This window comes from Hemitrygon akajei, chromosome 4, assembly GCF_048418815.1.
Source record: "Hemitrygon akajei chromosome 4, sHemAka1.3, whole genome shotgun sequence".
NCBI lineage: Eukaryota > Metazoa > Chordata > Chondrichthyes > Myliobatiformes > Dasyatidae > Hemitrygon > Hemitrygon akajei.
This window is the reverse complement of record NC_133127.1, coordinates 199,050,535-199,070,659: the sequence shown is the minus strand read 5'-3', so window position 1 is coordinate 199,070,659 and position 20,125 is coordinate 199,050,535. Positions and strand designations below refer to the sequence as shown.

Here is a 20,125-nt window from a genome sequence, read left to right as displayed (position 1 = left end):
GGACCCCCTAAAAATATCGACACACTTTCCAGGAGCCCCTGTAAATACAATCACAGTCCCTGGGACCGCTTGTAAATACCGACACATTCTCTGGGACCCCCTGTAAATACCGACTCCGCCTGCTCTGTTTGTTAGAATAGACACACATATCTCACTGGCCCATGGAACAGACGAGGTCACTTTGTGAGAGCATTTTATTGTGTGGCAGATTCGGTTTGCTGTATTCACCTTGTCCTGGATTGTTTGTACCCGAGGACACTCTCCGTACAGCAGTGAAGGCTGCGATGAAACCCTCACCAGTGTTCAGGTTCCCAGAATGTATGGTGGACCAGGCACAGAGCAATCTCCCCCAGCTATCTAGCCCCTAGCCCCAGGACCCTCAGCTCTGTCCCAGCCAGGCCTCAATATGGGGCTGAGCTAGGCCTGTGTCCGGCCTCCAACCTGCAGGTTGGGTGTCTGCAACTTGAACCAGCCCCGAGGCTCCGAACTCGGGTCCTCGAGCTACCTGTGAATTCAGGGCTCTCCTCGAGTCTGGCCTTTGGACAATCCCTGCCTCTGGGCCTGGCTTCGTTGCTGAGCTTGAAACTCAGATGTGGGACCAGCAGCTTCCTGTCACCCAGAAAGTGGCCCTGGTCCCGTATGTGGTTGAGGGGTCAGAGTTGTCCACGGTCCAGGGCCTGACCCTGATCCTGGGGCTGGTTCAGAGCCTGAGTCTGTGACAAGCGAGGGTTCAGCACCTGGGCCTTGAAGTGTGTCAGGATCTGGCGCTGCTTGTCATCATGGGCTTGGGAATGGACAAGCAACTGAACTTGATCCTGGGGCTTGACGTCCAGCAGGGTTTGTGTCTGGGCCTGTACGTGCCTGTGGACTGGGGCCTGGGCCTGGGGCTGGGACTCGGCCCTCCTCTTCGTTCTCTGGCAGTCCATTGGTGCAGGGCAAGGCCTCTGTTTGGACCTGGTCCTGGGCCCAGCTCTGGGATGGAGCCTGGGACTGGGGCTGCCTGTGGGCCGGGCCCTTCCCCTCCCCTCCTTTCTCCAGCAGCAGACTGGCGCGGGGCCGTGCCTGGGTTTGGTCATGGAGCTGGGCCTGGACCTGTATTTGGCTCTGGGACACAGCCTGCTGCTGCAGCTCACTGTGGCCTGGGTCCACCTCCCACCCCTTGACTTCGTCCTCCAGCTGACTGAGCCGGAGGTTCATCTTGCGGAGGCTGGAATCGCGCTCCGCCATCAGGCGAGCCAGTCGGGTATGCAGCAAGTCCAGTGCGATCTCCAGGCGTCCGGCCTTCCTCAGCAGCTGCTCCGGACCCCCGTCCTCCTGGGCTGCCCCCTCCTCCAACATCCCCATCTTCTGCAGCATCTCCCGGCCCCGATCCTCCAGTGCCCTCCTTGCCTCGGGGAACTCCAGCAGCACCTCAGTCAGCTCATCCTTCCCCAGCACAAACAGATCAGAGTACCCGAGGCTGCGGATGTTCGCCGTCCTCCGGTTCCCAGACTTATTCCCTGCCAGAGTGAGGAGAGAAAACACCAACCGGTCGTCAGGGCAGCAACAGCAACGGCAACGGCCTGGAAGGGCAGGGCCGAGATCTTGTGCACAGAGCTGGAGCTTTCTTCCACTTCCACTCCACCCTGCCTCTCTATGTTTCTTCCCTCCAACCTTCCTCACCATCTCCTCCCAACTCTGCACCTACTTCCTCTCACCCCCTCAAAACCCCTTCCATCCTCCCCTCTTTCCCTTTCCCTACCCTCTCCCTCCCCTTCCCCTCCCCTCTCCTCCTTCCCTTTCCCTTCCCTCTCCCTCCCCTTCCCCTCCCTTCTCCTCCTTCCCTTTCCCTTCCCTCTCCCTCCCCTCCCCTTCCTCCTCACCTCTCTCCTCCTTCCCTCCCCTCCCCTCCTTCCCTTTCCCTCCCCTCCCTCCTCTCCCCTACCCAGAGGGAGGGTCCCTCCGCGCCCGATTACCGGGGATGTTGAGGATGCTGATCTCGCCGAAGTAGCTGCCGTCCTGCAGCCTCGCCAGCTCGGTGCGCCCGTCCTCGGCCAGCACGGCGAGGCGGCCCTCCTGCACGATGTACATCTCCCGGCCCACCTCGCCCCGGCGGCACACGAAGTCCCCGGGGCTGAAGACCTGCAGCCGGAGCCGAGTCACCAGCTGCCGGAGGAGGCCCGCCTCGCAGCGGCTGAAGAGCTGCACCTTGCCCAGCGCCCGCAGGTGAATGTCGGCCGCCAGCTGCGCCCGCAGCCGCCCGGGCAGTGCCCGCAGAACCCGCTGCTCGTCCGTGCGCTTGGCGTGCAGCCGGAGGTGCTCGGCCCAGCGGTCCACCCTGCGGGCCAGCGCCGGCTCCACGCCCTGCCGGCGCAGGTAGCCGCGCACCCGGTGCTGGTCGGGGAAGCCGCCGCGCCGCGCCCGCTGCATCTCGGAGACGATGGACTCGGCGCTGCCCACGATGCCGGCGAAGGTGAGCACGGCGACCAGCAGGTCCCCCGCCACGAAGAGGTACTCCTCGTCCCGGCTGGGCGGCGGCGTGTTGCCCATGGTGGTGAGGATCAGCGTGGCGAAGTGGACGCTGTACAGGTACTGGTGGGCGAGGCGGGGGTCGCCGGGCGTCGACACGTTCGGGTAGACCCACTCGTCGGAGCCGAAGCCCAGGTGAGCCGAGAGGGAGAAGTAGGCGCAGGCGTTCCAGTGGATGAGGAGGCTGAGGAGCCCCATCACCCGGCCGATGCGCAGCGCGTTGGGCCAGGACGTGCGGGTCTCGGCCCGCTCCAGCAGTTCCAGCAGCCGCGGCAGCTGCAGCAGCCGGTTGAGGCGGACGGCCGGCGAGCAGGGACCGAGCCACAGCGCCAGCAGGTCGGTGGGCAGCAGGGAGGCCGCGTCCAGCCGGCAGGCCGACGAGCGCAGATAGGTGCGAGCGATGCGGCGGCGGTCCGTCACCAGCACACCCTGCTCCAGGTGTCCTGTGGGTGGCGAGAGGGGTCTTAGGAGGGTGCGGCAGGACACAGGAAACCCCACCCTCAGACCACCCATCGTTCTGTGGACCACATACAGTCTGACCGCTCCGGGGGTCTCTGCGGAGTCCCCCACCCACTGACCGCTCCCGGGTACCAGGTACTTTGTGAATCCCCACACCCAATGCCCACTCCCAGGGTCTCGCTGGATCTCACAGACCCACTGCCCACTCCCGGGGTCTCGCTGGATCCCTCAGACCTACTGCCCACTCCTGGGGACACGCTGGATCCCTCAGACCCACTGCCCACTCCCGGGGACTCGCTGGATCTCACAGACCCACTGCCCACTCCTGGGGTCTCGCTGGATCCCTCAGACCCACTGCCCACTCCTGGGGACTCGCTGGATCCCTCAGACCCACTGTCCACTCCCGGGGTCTGGCTGGATCCCTCAGACCCACTGCCCACTCCTGGGGACTCGCTGGATCCCTCAGACCCACTGCCCACTCCCGGGGACTCACTGGATCTCACAGACCCACTGCCCACTCCCGGGGTCTCGCTGGATCCCTCAGAACCACTGCCCACTCCCGGGGTCTGGCTGGATCTCACAGTCCCACTGCCCACTCCCGGGGACTCACTGGATCCCTCAGACCCACTGCCCACTCCCGGGGTCTCGCTGGATCCCTCAGACCCACTGCACACTCCCAGGGTCTCGCTGGATCCCTCAGACCCACTGCCCACTCCCGGGGTCTCACTGGATCCCTCAGACCCACTGCCCACTCCCGGGGTCTCACTGGATCCCTCAGACCCACTGCCCACTCCTGGGGTCTCGCTGGATCCCTCAGAACCACTGCCCACTCCTGGGGTCTCGTTGGATCCCTCAGAACCACTGCCCACTCCCGGGGTCTTGCTGGATCCCTCAGACCCACTGCCCACTCCTGGGGTCGCGGGTGAGGAGATGCCAGAGCTGTCTTCACCCATCAGTGTTCCCCCCCAGTGCTCCCTCAGTAGAAGATGACATGCATTACGTTTGTCTGCAGCGGAAATGAGAAAACATTGCACCATCAATCTACAGGCCATGGCTCCCGGGGACTTGGGCCATATACACGGTGTATCATCATCGGGCTCCTCACCACAGAAACAGGCCATTTGCCCCAGCTTGGCTTTTTCCCATTACACTGCTGTCACTGGTGTCAATGAAGGTCTCCATCTCGGTCGGTGTTCAGGGCTTCCTTCATCGTGTCAGTCGCCTCCTCTCGCTTTTCACTACTGTCAGTCAACACAAGTTCCAGTGGAGACTCAGGAATACCGTCACACTCAGAAGTAGAAGGATTCTTCATTGCTATTTCTGCAACAATTTTGTTTTACTGGTCAGGGATGTTGGCCCTGAGCTGAACCCTCGAACCTGGAGGACCAGTGGACCACTCTTAGTCTGACCTCTACCCTTTGACCTGTTTGGCATGAGTGACCCGACTGAGAGCCAAAGCATAAAGCCCAGACTCCAGCCAACACAGCTCATCAGGGTCATCAGGGCACGCAAGCCTCCAAACCCAATGACAAGGTTGTGGTCGTCTTGGAGAATTCAGCCCGTCTAGTCCATGGCAAATTGTTATTCTGCCTAGTCCTACTGACTTTCACCCAGACCATAGTCCTCCATGCCCCTCCTGTGCTTATATTTATTCAAGCGTCTCTTAAACTGTCATTCTCAGCATGTTTGCCTCTTTAAACACAAAGTACACTGCAGATGCTGTGGTCAAATCAACACGTACAAACAAGCTGGAGGAACTCAGCAGGTCGGGCAGCATCTGTTGAAATGAGCAGTCAACGTTTCCACGGATGCTGCCTGACCTGCTGAGTTCCTCCAGCGTGTTTGTATATGTTTGCCTCTTTGATTTGAGTTCACAAAATGTATCTCCTCACATGTTCCATGATTAAACTGTATCTGCCGCCTCTCTGCCCATATCTGTAATGGATCCATACACTGCCGTATCCTATCCACAGCACCATTAGTCCTTGTGTCATCAGCAAACTTACTAACCCACTCTTCTACATTTTAATCCAGGACATCAGAGATCCCAATATAGATCCCTGGGGACACCACTAGTCTCTATCTACTCTATCCAGAAGAACTCTCATTGGTCACTACTCCCTGTCTTCTCGGTCAAGCCAATTTGAATATACAGTATGTTATGGTACCATCTGACCCCTGTGCACATGGGGTCAACATCTGCCCCAGGACAACCCTCCTGCTTCCCCACATGCACCCCAGGAGCAGCAAGAGTGGTTATTTCTAACCAACGGGTGTGCACACTGACCTGTGCTGAGCCTGACGACCACGTTGAGCAGGTAGATGAAATCGGACAGATAATCCAGAGCCAGCCAGCTGGACAGGTACCTGCACCGGAGATCGGTGAAGCTGCACCTGAGGGTCAAGCACAGAGAGAGTCCCATCAAGCACAGAACTCAGCGAGGGTCCAGCCTACCACAGCGAGGGTCCGACCAACCACAGCGAGGGTCCGGCCTACCACAGCGAGGGTCCGGCCTACCACAGCGAGGGACCGGCCTACCACAACGAGGGTCCAACCTACTACAGTGAGGGTCCAGCCGACCACAGCGAGGGTCCGACCTACCACAGCGAGGGTCCGGCCTACCACAATGAGGGTCCGACCTACCACAGTGAGGGTCCGACCTACCACAGCGAGGGTCCGACCTACCACAGCGAGGGTCCGGCCGACCACAGCGAGGGTCCGGCCGACCACAGTGAGGGTCCGGCCTACCACAGCGAGGGTCCGGCCGACCACAGCGAGGGTCGGGCCTACCACAGCGAGGGTCCGGCCAACCACAGCGAGGGTCAGGCCTACCACAGCGAGGGTCAGGCCTACCACAGCGAGGGTCCGACCAACCACAGCGAGGGTCCGGCCTACCACAGCAAGGGTCAGGCCTACCACAGCGAGGGTGCTATGAATCACAGAACCCAGTGTGTAGTGACCCTATGCCTGTCCTCCCTCCTCCCTCCTCCCTCCTGCCTCCGGCAGGCATCTCTCTATGAACTCTCCTCCTGCCTCCACCGTGTTCCCAATGCTGCAGCTGTAGAGCTGGGGTTAAACTCACCCTAATCACTAAGGGAGCAGTAGGAGGCAGAGGCAAGGCTCACTCTCTGGGTCCCCCTGCACTAATGATACTAATGACCCTCAAGCGGCAGGGTCACCGCGGGGATGGACACCGAAGGTGGTGTGGGAGAGGATAGAGGGACAGCAGGCATGCTGCAGCCTCTGCTGGTTGGGCTGGCTTCTCAAGGTCGCTCGGCGAATGCCGCCCTGTATCACGTGTATAAACTCTTCTCAGGTACAGGTTATGATTATAACCGTCGTTTTGATGACAGACTCCACCAGCTTCATGATGCCCGGGTACGTCTAGTCTATTCTCAACTGCTGTCGTCCATCCCTCCTGATTGGTTAGTTCTCAACCAATCAGGTTTCCGCTGTCCCACCTTGTTTAAGATCATATTCCAGTTCTTTCTTAGAGCAAGACCTTTGTCTTGTTAAAGTTCTTATTCACTCGTCCTCTTTCCATGGCTTCCTTCACCAGGTGGTCCCAAAAGCCATTAGCGTGACCAGCTGAGGACTGATCGATGAGGAGGGATGGAGGATGACTGAAGCTGAGGATATATACCACTGGACTAGACATGCCGAGGCATAATGGCGGAGATTGTCATCGAAACACCGGTTAAGATCGATACCTGTCCTCGGCTGTAAGCCCAAGAAGAGTCTATGTCATTTACACCAGGACAGCACCAGATCCTTTATTAATCCGGATTTGTCTGCTGACTGCTGTGGGCTTGTTCTTGCTGATAACATCCAAGCACCATCAGTCTACAGGACATGACACAGAGGGACTGGGGCTATACTGCAGCGATTATATCTGAATGCACACAGTACATGGAATCAGGTCGATGAACTTGCAGCACAGTTATAGATTGATCCTCAAAAAATTCAATCAGGCTCGTAAGGCATGACCTGCCTTTCACAAAGCCATGCTGACTATTCCTAATCATATTATACCTCTCCAAATGTTCATAAATCCTGCCTCTCAGGATCTTCTCCATCAACTTACCAATCACTGAATTAAGAATCTCTGGTCTATAATTTTCTGCGCAATCTCTACTCCCTTTCTTGAATAAGGGAACAACATCTGCAATCCTCCAATCCTCCAGAACCTCTCCCGTCCTCATTGATGATGCAAAGATCATTGCCAGAGGCTCAGCAATCTCCTCCCTCACCTCCCACAGTAGCCTGGGGTACATCTCATTTGGTCCTGGCAACTTATCCAACTTGATGCTTTCCAAAAGCTCAGCACATCCACTTTCTTAATGTCTATATATGCTCAAACTTTTCAATCTGCTGTAAATCATCTCTACAATTGCCAAGATCTTTTTCTGTAGTGAATACTGAAGCAAAGTATTCATTAAGTACCTCTGCTATCTCCTCCAGTTCCATACACACTTTTTCACTATCACACATGATTGGTCCTATTCTCTCACATCTTATCCTCTTGCTCTTCACATACTTGTAAAATGCTTTGGGATTTTCTTTAATCCTGCTCGCCAAGGCCTTCTCATGACTCCTTCTGGCTCTCTTAATTTAATTCTTAACTCCTTCTTGCTAGCCTTATAATCTTCTAGATCTCTATCATTACCTAGTTTTTTGAACCTTTCATAAGCTTTTCTTCTTGATTAGATTTTCAACAGCCTTTATACACCACGGTTCTTGTCCCCTGCCATCCTTTCCCTGTCTCATTGGAACATATCTATGCAGAATGCCACGCAAATATCCCCTGAACATTTGCCACATTTCTGCTGTACATTCCCTGAGAACACCAGCCAATCTAAATCCTTTGCTCTAGGGAGATGCCAATCAATATTTGGGAAATAAAATCTCCTACCACAACAACCCTGTCATTATCACATCTTTCCAGAATTGGGGTGGAGTTTGTTAGGTGTGTTCCGGAAGGTTTCCTGACACAATATGTAGGTAAGCCTACAAGAGGAGAGGCTGAACTCGATCTGGTATTGGGAAATGAACCTGGTCAGGTGTCAGATCTCTCAGTGGGAGAGCATTTTGGAGATAGTGATCACAATTCTATCTCCTTTACCAGAGCATTGGAAAGGGATAGGAACAGACAAGGTAGGGAAATGTTTAATTGGAGTAAAGGGGGAATATGAAGCTATCAGGCAGGAATTTGGAAGCATAAATTGGAAACAGATATTCTCAGGGAAATGTATGGAAGAAATGTGGCAAATGTTCAAGTGGCAGATGGAGTTCAATCCAGATAAGTGTGAGGTGGTTCATTTTGGTAGATCGAATATGATGGCAGAATATAGTATTAATGGTAAGACTCTTGGCAGTGTGGAGGATCAGAGGGATCTTAGGGTCCAAGTCCATCGGACACTCAAAGCTGCTGCGCAGGTTGACTGTGGTTAAGAAGGCGTACCGTGCATTGGCCTTCATCAATCGTGGGATTGAGATTAAGAGCCAAGAGGTAATGTTGCAGCGATAAAGGACCCTGGTCAGACCCCACTTGGAGTACTGTGCTCAGTTCTGGTCGCCTCACTACAGGAAGGACGTGGAAGCCATAGAAAGGGTGCAGAGGAGATTTACAAGGATGTTGCCTGGATTGGGGAGCATGTCTTATGAGAATAGGTCGAGTGAACTTGGCCTTTTTTCCTTGTAGCGATGGAGGATGAGAGGTGACCTGATAGAGGTGTATAAGATGATGAGAGGCATTGATCATGTGGATAGTTAGAGGCTTTTTCCCAGGGCTGAAATAGCTAACACAAGAGAGCATAGTTTTAAGGTGTTTGTAAGTAGGTACAGATGGGATGTCAGGGGTAAGTTTTTTACACAGAGAGTGGTGAGTGCGTGGAATGGGCTGCTGGCGACGGTGGTGGAGGTGGAAATGACAGGGTCTTTTAAAAGACTCCCGGATGGATACATGGAGCTCAGAAACATAGAGGGCTATAGGTAACCCTAGGTAATTTCTAAGGTAGGGACATGTTCAGCACAGCTTTGTGGACCAAAGGGCCTGTATTGTGTTGTAGGTTTTCTATGTTTCTATGTTTCTAACCCTGTTATTACCTTCCCAGAATCTGTCTCCCTATCTGCTCCTCGATGTCCCTGTTACTACTGGGTGGTCTATAAAAAACACCCAGTAGAGTTATTGACCTCTTCCTGTTTCTAACTTCCACCCACAGAGACTCCGTAGACAACCCCTCCATGACTTCCTCCTTTTCTGCAACTGTGACACTATCTGTAATGAACAGTGCCATGTCCCCTCCCTGTCTTTCTGAAACATCTAAAGCCTGGCACTCGAAGTAACCAGTCCTGCCCCTGAGCTATCTAAGTCTCTGTAATGGCCACAACATTATAGCTCCAAGTACTGATCCATGCTCTAAGCTCATCCGCTTTGTTCATGATGCTTCTTGCATTAAAATAGACACATCTCAAACCATCAGTCTGAGTGCATCCCTTCTGTATCCCCTGCCTATCCCCCCTCTCACACTGTCTGCAAGCTTTCGTGACATGGGATCGGAAGGTGTTGAATCATTGTGAATAGAGCTAAGGAACTGCAAGGGTAAAAAGACCCTGATGGGAGTTGTATACAGACCCCCAAACAGCAGTAAGGATGTGGTCTACAGATTACAACGGATGATAGAAAATGCATGCCAAGAGGGCAATGTTACACTAGTCATGGGAGATTTCAATGTGCAGGTAGGTTGGGAAAATCAGGTTGGTGCGGGATTCTAGGAGGGGAATTTCTAGCGTGCCTGTGAAATGAGCAGCTCATGGTTCAGCTCGCTCAGGGATCAGATATTCTGGATTGCGTGTTGTTCAATGAACTGGAATTGATTCACCTAAGGGTATATAAGTCACCCAGGCCAGATGAACTGCACCCTAGGGGTCTGAAAGAGGTAGCAGTGGAGAATGTGGTGGCATTTGTAATGATCTTTAAAAAAATCATTGAACTCTAGCATGATGCCAGAGGACTGGAAAACTGCAAATGTCACTCCACTCTTTAAGAAAGAAGGAAGGCAGCAGAAAGAAAATTATAGACCAGCTAGCCTGACCTCAGTGGTTGGGAAGATGTTAGAGTCAATTGTTAGGTGTGAGGTAATGGAGTACTTGGTGACACAGGACAAGATAGGACAAAGTCAGCATGGTTCCCTTCAGGGAAAATCCTGCCTGGCAAACCTATTGGAATTCTTTGAGGAGATTACAAGTAGGACAGATAAAGGGGATGCAGTGGATGTTGTGTATTTGGACTTTCAGAAGGCCTTTGACAAGGTGCCACACATGAGGCTGCTTACCAAGTTAAGAGCCCATGGTATTACAGGAAAGTTACTAACATGATTAGAGCATTGGCTGATTGGTAGGAGGGAGTGAGTGGGAATAAAAGGATCCTTTTCTGGTTGGCTGCCAGTGACTAGTGGTGTTCCACAGGGGTCGGTGTTGGGACCACTTCTTTTTATGTTGTATATCAATGATTTAGATGGTGGAATAGATGGCTTTGTTGCCAAATTTGCAGATGATATGAAGATTGTTGGAGGGGCAGGTAGTGTTGAGGAAACAGGTAGGATGCAGAAGGATTTAGACAGATTAGGAGAATGGGCAAGAAAGTGACAAAGGAAATACAATGTTGGAAAATGCATGGTCATACACTTTGGTAGTAGAAATAAATGTGCTGAGTATTTTCTAAACAGGGAGAAAATCCAGGAATCTGAGATGCAAAAGGACTTTGGAGTCCTTGTGCAGAACACCATAAAGGTTAACTTGCAGGTTGAGTTGGTGGTGAGGAAGGCAAATGTCATGTTAACATTCATTTCAAGATGTCTAGAATACAAGAGCAAGGATGTGAAGAAAAGATCTAAGAAAAGATGTGCTGCATTGGAGAGGATCCAGAGGAGGTTCACAAGGATGATTCCAGGAATGAAAGGGTTATCATCCGAGGAATGTTTGATGGCTCTGGGTCTGTACTTGCTGGAATTTAGAAGGATGAGGGGGGGATCTCATTGAAACCTTTTGAATGTTGAAAGGCCTTGACAGAGTAGATGTGGAAAGGATGTTTCTCATTGTGGGAGAGTCTAGGACGAGAGGGCACAGCCTCAGGATAGAGGGTCACTCTTTCAAAACAGATGCTGAGAAATTTCTTTATCCAAAGGGTGGTGAATTTGTGGAATTTATTACCACGGTCAGCTGTGGAGGCCAGGTCATTAGGTGAATTTAAGGCAGAGCTTAATAGGTTCTTGATTGGCCACAGCATCAAAGGTAATGGGGAGAAGGCTGGGGAGTGGGCAGAGGAGGGGAGAAAAGGGTCAGCCATGATTGAATGGCAGAGTAGACTCGATGAGCCAAATTGGTCTAATTCTGCTCCTATGTCTTATGGTCTTATGATTAGAGAGCTTAAGGTAAAATAACCCTTAAGGAAAAGTGATCATAATATGATCAAGTTCACCCTGAAATTTGAGAAAGAGAAGCTAAAGTCAGATGCATCAGTATTTCAGTGGAGTAAAGGGAATTCCAGAGACATGAGGAAGGAGTGGTCAGAATTGATTGGAAATGACACTGGCAGGGCAGCAATGGCTAGAATTTCTGGAAGCAATTCGGAAGGCATAGGATATATGCACCCCAAAGAGGAAGAGGTGTTCTAAAGGCAAGATGACACAACCATGGCTAACAAGAGAAGTCAAAGCCAACACAAAAGCCAAAGAGAGGGTTTATAATAGAGCAAAAGTGCACATGATAAAATAAGCTGTACTCAGCATGGTTTCTTCAAGGGAAAACCTTACCTGAAAATTCTGTTGGAATTCTTTGACAAAATAATGGGCAGGATAGACAAAGGAGAATCTGTTCACACAAAGTACACTGCAGATGCTGTGGTCAAAGCAACACATACAACATGCTGGAGGAACTCAGCAGGTCGGGCAGCATCCGTGGGAATGAGCAGTCAACGTTTCGGGCCGAGACCCTTCGTCAGGAGAATCTGTTGATTTTCAGAAGGCCTTTGACAGGGTGCCACACATGAGGCTGCTTAACGAGCTACAAGCCCATGTAAATACAGGAAAGATTCTAGCGTGGATAAGGCAGTGTCTGATTGGCAGGAGGCAAAGAGTGGGAATAAAGGGAAACTTTTCTGGTTGGCTGCCAGTGATTTGTGATGTTCCATGACGGGTCTGTGTTGGGACCGATTCTTTTTACATTATATGTCAATGATTTGGATGATGACTTTGTGCAAAGTTTGCAGATGATATGAAGATAGGTGGAGGGGCAGGTAATTTTGAGGAATAGAGAGGCTGCAGAAGGACTTTTATAGATTAGGAGAATGGAATACAGTGTTGGGAAGTATATGGTCATGCACTTTGGTTGAAGAACTGAAAGGGTCGACTATTTTCTAAATGGACAGAAAATGCAAAAAAACCGAGGTGCAAGGGGACTTGGGAGTCCTTGTGCAGGATTCCCTAAAGGTTAATTTGCAGGTTGAGTCAGTGATGAGGACTCCTCCTCCTGCTTTCCGACATGTAAGGCTCAGTTGCTTACTGTCGGCCTTTAATCTCTCCCTTTTCTGATTTAGACTTTGAAATTTCAACTTTATTCAGTCGAACTTGTACAGCAATAGTTATAATTATGGCTACTTTGAAGAGCACCAGGCGAAATCCAGACCCGATTAATGAAAAGTCTAAAAAGGCTGACGAGTTCGCAGAAGAACCCCCTTGGGTCAAGAGATTAGAATCTCGAATCAGCAGTATCTTCACTGAAATAACTCAACTAGAAGAGAAATTTGAAGAAAAATTTGACTCTTTGAGCCTCGATCTTGAAGAAGTTAGTCGAAATGCGGCTGACCTTTCTTCTCGTTTGGAAAAGGCTCAACAACGAATCATGGATTTGGAAGCTCGATCGCGTCGGAATAATATTTGAATTGTTGGATTAAAAGAGAAATCAGAATCTGCCGACACACTGGTCTATTTTGCTAAAATGTTTCAGTCTTTATTTCCGGAGGTTTGTCCGCAACTCCTGGAGATTGAGTTGTCTCACAGAACCGATGTTTTAAAATCTTTGGATGAAGGTAAAAACAGGCATATTGTTGTGCGTTTTCTCCGTTTTAGAGACAAGGACCGCATTGTTAAGCTTGCAAGAAAACAAAGATTATTTCAATTTCAAGGTTTAGAAGTTCGTTTTTTTGAAGATTTTCCACGTGAAGTCGTTAAGAAACGTGCTGCATTTGCTTTTTCTATGAAACTAGCATATCAGAAAAAGCTTTTCCCATCATTACAGTACCCAGCCAAATTAAGGCTTTTTGTTAAAAATTCTGGAATTTATATTTTTGTTGATCCAGCCGAAGCAGTGAGTTTTATTAACTCTCTGTCTGACGAATCTGATGACGAGTCTGAAGTCTGAAGTCTGAATGATCCACAACAGTTTGATTGTCTCGTGGTGTAAAGTGATGAAATTGGAAGATTTGATGGTTATAAAAGTTTTTACCTTAAAATGTATTTTTATCTCCGAAAAAGACTGGTTTGGATGGTTTTAATCTCCAAAGATATAGCGGGAGAACAGTTGAAAGACTGTAGATAATTCTGAACCATCTGGACTTTTTTTTTCTGTAGCATTTAAATGAACCAACTGTTTTTTCTGTTCCGTATGCTTTTGTAAAGTTTTTTTAAAGTAATTACTTGGCTTTTTTATGTTTTAAAGAAAGACTGGATAATTTAAAGATGGCGATTGTTTTTCCTTTTGTGCAAATATTTCAATGACGATGAGTCTGAAGCATGAAGTTTGAATGATTTATAATGGTTTGAGTGTCTCGCAGTGTAAAGAGTGATAAGATTGGAAGATTTGATGGTCACAGAAAGTCTTTACCTTAAAATGTATTTTTATTTCCGAGAAAGACTGGTTTGGATGGTTTTAACCTCAGAAGATATAGTGGGAGAACTGTTGATAGGCTGTAGTTAAGTTTGAAACATCTAGAACTTTTTTTTGGGCAACATTTAAATGAATTAATTGTTTTTTTTTATTCTGTATGCTTTATTGAAGATCTTTTAAGTAATTATTTGGATTTCCTTGTGTTTTAAAGATAGATTGGATAATTTAAAGATGGTGATTGTTTTTCTTTTGTGCAAATATTTCAAGAATTGGTTTGGATGTGTTTTTCTTCCCTTATCTAATATTATGAAGGTTACTTTCAAATTGAAGGTCGTTTTGTTTTACAAGAAAAACACTATCCTTCCAAGTTAATTATACTGAGATATATGTCGACTGTAATGAGATTCTTGTGTTCGATAGAGGGAGACAGAGATTACTTTTTTAAAATTATTTTTTATTACTCAGCTAGGCGGAGTTGTATTCGCATCTAAGCTTTTCTTGGGGCTTGCGTTGATTGATATCGACTTGTTTCTGGGCTTTGTAGTTTGTTTTTTTTTCTTTTTTTATCCCCATTATGGAATCCCGGAGCATACGCTAATTATTTTTATTGTTGTTCATCTCCGCCATTTTCGATCACTTTATCCTGACATGCGTCAAACTACTTTTTTTAGATACAAAGTTTCATGATGACATCTAAACAGTTAAATGTTTTAACTTGGAATGTTCGTGGTTGGAATTACCCTATTAAGCGAAAGAAAACATTTAAAGTTATAAACCAATTCCAGCCTGATATAATTTTTGCTCAAGAGACGCATATCAGGTTATGTGATAAAAATCGATTTTTTAAATTTTGGAAGGGTTCTCAATTTCATGCAAATTCCCAGAGTAAAACTAGAGGTGTCTCTATTTTTATCTATTCCAATATTCCTTTTAATCAGGAGGATATTATAGCTGATATTAATGGTAGATTTTTAATTGTTAAAGGAATAATTTGTAATAAGAAAATGATTTTGGTTAATATTTATGGACCAAATATTGATGATCCCTCATTTTTTAAAGCCGTTTTTGCTTTATTACCTGATTTAAATTAATATATGTTATTAATGGGTAGTGATTTTAATACTTGCTTAAATCCTTTAATGGATAAGTCATCATCCAAACATCAACTCCCTAATCGTTCTGCATCACTTATTAATTCCTTTTTAACTGATTATGGTTTAATTGAGGTCTGGAGGCATATGCATCCTAGTGATAGAGAATATTCTTTTTTCTCATAGATTCATAATAAATATTCGAGAATCAACTATTTAATAGTTGACCCTCGACTTTTATGTAACATTCAGAAATGTGAGTATGATGCGATTGCTATCTCTGATCATGCTCCTTTAAATTTAATATTTGAATTGAAAGATGTTGTTTCTACCAGACCATTTTGGCGTTTTCCAGAACATTTATTACAAAGTTCAGAATTCATTGAGTTTATTGAAACTCAGATAAAAGAGATTTTTCTCTTTAATAATATAGGAAACATCTCAAAGTTAGTAATTTGGGATACATTAAAAGCTTATCTATGTGGTCAAATTATTTAATATATAGCTAAATTGAAGAAACAAACAAGAATGGAATTAGATAAAATCTCTAAACAAATTAAAGAATTAGATAACATTAATGCAATCTCTCCAAATGTTGTTTCATTTAAAAGAAGAGTAGAATTACAATACAGTATAATTTATTACTAACATATCCTATTGAAGGATATTTGCTTAAATTGAAAAGTCAATTTTATATTTTTGGGGATAAAAATAATAAGCTCTTAGCTTCCCAACTAAGCTAAAACAAATTTTAAAGATTTGTAAAAACAATGGAGATATAATAAGTAACTATGAAGATATTAACACTTTTCAAGATTTTTACTCTGATCTTTATAGATCTCAATTTCCTGCAGATTCCTCCAAAATGGAGGCTTTTTTACATAAGATTAAATTTCCACAAATTTCTGATGAAGATCAACAGATGCTTGATGCTCCAATTACCAAGCATGAAATTCAGAAAGCTATTTTATCAATGCAATCAGGTAAAGCTCCTGGAACTGATGGTTATTCGGTGGGATTTTTCAAAAAATTTGAAAGATTACTTTCTCCATATCTTTTGGAAATATTTCATGAATCCTTTGAGAAGGGTAATTTACCACCTTTTTATGAAGCATCTATTTCCTTAATTCTTAAAAATGATAAAGACCCTGTTGAATGCTCATCATATAGACCTATTTCGCTATTAAATGTGGATGCAAAAATTCTTTCTAAAATAATGGCTAACAGCTTGGAAAATAATTAAAGTCATCTCTATGGACCAAATGGGCTTTATTAAAGGCCGTTTCTCTTTCTCTAATGTTTGGAGATTGATGAACATTATTTTTTCACCATTATCTAAGCAACCTCAATGTGTTATCTCTCTCGATGCAGAAAAGGCATTTGATAGAATTGAGTGGCCATATTTGTTTAAAGTATTAGAAAAATTTGGTTTTGGTAATAATTTTAATAGATGGATTCAAATGATTTATAAGAACCCTATTGCCATGGTCATTACTAATAATTACAGGTCTTTCTTTTCACTTTCTCGTGGTACTAGACAGGGATGTCCATTAAACCCTTTATTATTTAATCTTGTACTGGAGCCTTTAGCTACAACATTACGTGAAGCTAAAAACATTCATGGTATTTCTATAAATGGAACTATACATAAGATTTCTCTTTATGCAGATGATCTTTTGATTTTTATTTCAAATCTTGAGGAATCAATTCCTAATCTTTTGGAAACACTTAAAGATTTTGGAAAGTTTTCAGGATATAAACTTAATTTGAATAAAAGTGAATTGTTTCCATTAAATGCCCCTGTTTTTAGATATAATGATATTCCTTTTAGAATTGTTAATACATTTAGATATTTAGGTATTATAATTACTAAAAAATATAAAGATCTTTATAAAGCCAATATAGTTCCTCTAGTAGACTCCATGAAATTACTATTTTCTAGACGGAATCCACTTACTCTTTCTTTAATAGGTCGTATCCATGCTGTGAAAATGATGATTTTACCTAGATTTTTATATATTTTCCAAAATATACCTATCTTTAACTAAAAAAAATTTTCAATCAAATTGACTCTCTTATTTCTTCCTTTATTTGGAACAATAAGAGACCAAGAATTAACAAGTACCATTTACAAAAACCCAAAAAAGATGGTGGACTTGCACTTCCTAATTTAAGACTGTATTATTGGGCTGTGAATATTAGACAATTATGATTTTGGTTATATTGGCTCAATAAGAGCCAAAAACCATTATGGGTTGATTTGGAATTAAAAGCTGTTAAACAATTTCATTTAGCTTCAATATTAGGAGCTCTATTACCTTTACAGCTCTCTAAAATTCCAAATTTAAATTTTTACCCAGTTATTAAACAATCTTTACGGATTTGAATTCAGTTTCACAATTTTTAAAATTTTAAACAATTTAAGTTGTCTAGTTTTTTATATTGAAACTTTTCATTTAAACCTTCAATAACCGACCCCATTTTTCTCCTATGGAGAAATAAAGGGATCCGTTTTTTTACAGATTTATTTTGTGATGGTTGATTGATGACTTTTGAAGAGTTAATTAACAAATACACATACACATACATTGCAATATTTTTAGATTAGACATTTTTTACAGCAATATTTACCTAAGTTTCCTTATCTACATGAATCTGATTTGTTGGATACCATTTTGAAGTTGAGTCCTTTAGTGAGAGGTTCCATTAGCAGAATTTATCATTTATTTTTGTTACAAAAAGAGAACCTACCACTAAAGATTAAACAAGATTGGGAGAGAGAACTTAATATGACCTTTGTTAATGAAGATTGGGTTCGAATTTTGAAAAACATAAATTCTTCTTCTATATGTGCCAACCACTGTTTAATTCAATTTAAAATTGTTCACCATTATTATTTAACAAAGGAGAAACTATCTAAAATATTTCCTAGTATAGACAATTATTGTGATAGGTGTAAAACTGAAGTAGCTACTTTGTCACATATGTTCTGGTCATGTTCTTCATTAAAATCTTTTTGGAAATCTTTATTTTCTACAATTTCTAAAGCTCTGAAAATTAATTTACAACCTAATAGATTGACTGTTCTATTTGGAATAGTTCCACATCATAGTCAGGGTATCTCATCTTCAGATCAACATGTAATTGCATTTGTTACATTATTGGCAAGAAGGGCTATTCTATTAAAATGGAAAGATATCTGATCCCCTACATTAATTGAATGGTTTTCTCAAGTAAAGTTATGTGTCAGTTTGGAAAAAATTAGAAGTAGAACTTTTGAACCTCGATTTGATTTTGAGAGAAGATGGGGTTCTTTTGCCAAATCTGACCATTTAATTTGAATTATTCTATATGGTTTCCTTCCAATTTTATTATTTTTTAAAATATGAATTGGTGGTTGATGACTCTTTTTATTTATATATTTAGATGATGGTTAAACGTATTGCTCCGGGGGTTGATTCCTAATGGGTTTTTTTTGTAGTTAGTGGGTTTTGTTCTTCTCAGTTAGATGGGTTTTTTTTCCCTTTTTCCAACGTATAATTTTTTAACATTTTCATATATTATCAGTTTTTTTTTCTTCAGCTCTGTTAATTGTATACATATTAATCTATTGAAGTTTTGTATCATTCTATAGCTGTAGAAGATTATGTACCAATAAAAAGATTCTAAAAATGAAAATGAGTCAGTGGTGAGGAAGGTAAATGCAATGTTGGCATTCATTTCAAGAGGACTAGAATATAAGAGCAAGGATGTAATGTTGAGGCTTTATAAAGCCCTGGTGAGGCATCACTTTGGAGGATTGTGAGCAGTTTTGGGCCCCTTATCTTAGAAAGGATGTGCTGAAACTGGAGAGGGTTCAAAGGAGGTTCACAAAAATTATTCCAGGATTGAATGGCTTCTCATATGAAGAGCGTCTGATGGCTCTGGGCCTGTATTCACTGGAATTCAGATAATGATTGGAGGGAGGTTTTGGGGGGTGTCAGGGGTAGTTTTTTTTTACACAGAGTGTGGGTGTATGAAATGCCCTGCCAGGTGGTGGTAGAGGACATTAAGGACATTCCAGAGCCTCTAGGTAGGCACATTGATGAAAGAAAAATGGCAGGCTATGTAGGAGGGAAGGGTTAGATCCATCTTAGAGTAGGTTAAATTGTTGGCACAACACTGTGGGCCAAAAAGCCTGTGGTGTTCTATGTTGTAAAGACAATATCTGACAAACAACTAATGTGTAAGAGAAGACAAACTGTGTGAATTTTTTTTAAAAAATCCTCACTCCATGACCTTTGGTTGTTGCCTGTGAGGAGACTCTCTGCTTCAGGATTCTTTGTGTCTTTGACTAAACCTCTGCTCTGCAGTAGAGAGTGGAGCCCACCACCCACACTTCTCAGTCTCCACACAGCCTGGGACAGTCAGAACAGATCTCTCCCTCACTGACCCATGCACTTCAGCTCACCTAGCAACCAGTGCAGTCCAGTTGTAGATGACAGGGACACTGGCGACAACCAGCCAGTAGTAGTAGACATCGCCCATGGGGTCCAAAATCCAGGGAGAGCTGGCACTGTGAACACAAAACCAGGAGTGTCAAAGGGAGAGGACAGCTCGGCTCACACAGCAGCGACACAGCTCGAATCACACAGACACGGGAGCACGAGACAGCTCGAATCACACAGACACGGGAACACGAGACAGCTCGAATCACACAGACACGGGAACACGAGACAGCTCGAATCACACAGACACGGGAACACGAGACAGCTCGAATCACACAGACACGGGAACACGAGACAGCTCGAATCACACAGACACGGGAACACGAGACAGCTCCACACACAGACATGGGAGCACGAGACAGCTCCACACACAGACACGGGAACACGAGACAGCTCGAATCACACAGACATGGGAGCACGAGACAGCTCCACACACAGACATGGGAGCACGAGACAGCTCCACACACAGACACCGGAGCACGAGACAGCTCGAATCACACAGACACGGGAACACGAGACAGCTCGAATCACACAGACACGGGAACACGAGACAGCTCGAATCACACAGACATGGGAACACGAGACAGCTCGAATCACACAGACACGGGAACATGAGACAGCTCCACACACAGACACGGGAACATGAGACAGCTCGAATCACACAGACACTGGAACAGGAGACAGCTCGAATCACA

At 45.6% G+C, this 20,125-nt stretch overlaps 1 protein-coding gene across 1 annotated transcript; it reads right to left on the bottom strand.

The window, feature by feature from the left end:
* Nucleotides 1–237: 237 nt before the first annotated feature.
* On the bottom strand, nucleotides 238–19,470 carry LOC140726049 (cyclic nucleotide-gated channel alpha-4-like). The gene is made up of 4 exons (XM_073041944.1): nucleotides 19,394–19,470; nucleotides 5,255–5,361; nucleotides 1,956–2,951; nucleotides 238–1,499 (listed from the first exon to the last, which is right to left on the bottom strand). The coding sequence occupies exons 1-4, from the start codon at nucleotides 19,468–19,470 to the stop codon at nucleotides 778–780; spliced, it is 1,902 nt and encodes a 633-aa protein (XP_072898045.1). The 3' UTR covers nucleotides 238–777.
* Between the last annotated feature and the right edge of the window lie 655 nt (nucleotides 19,471–20,125).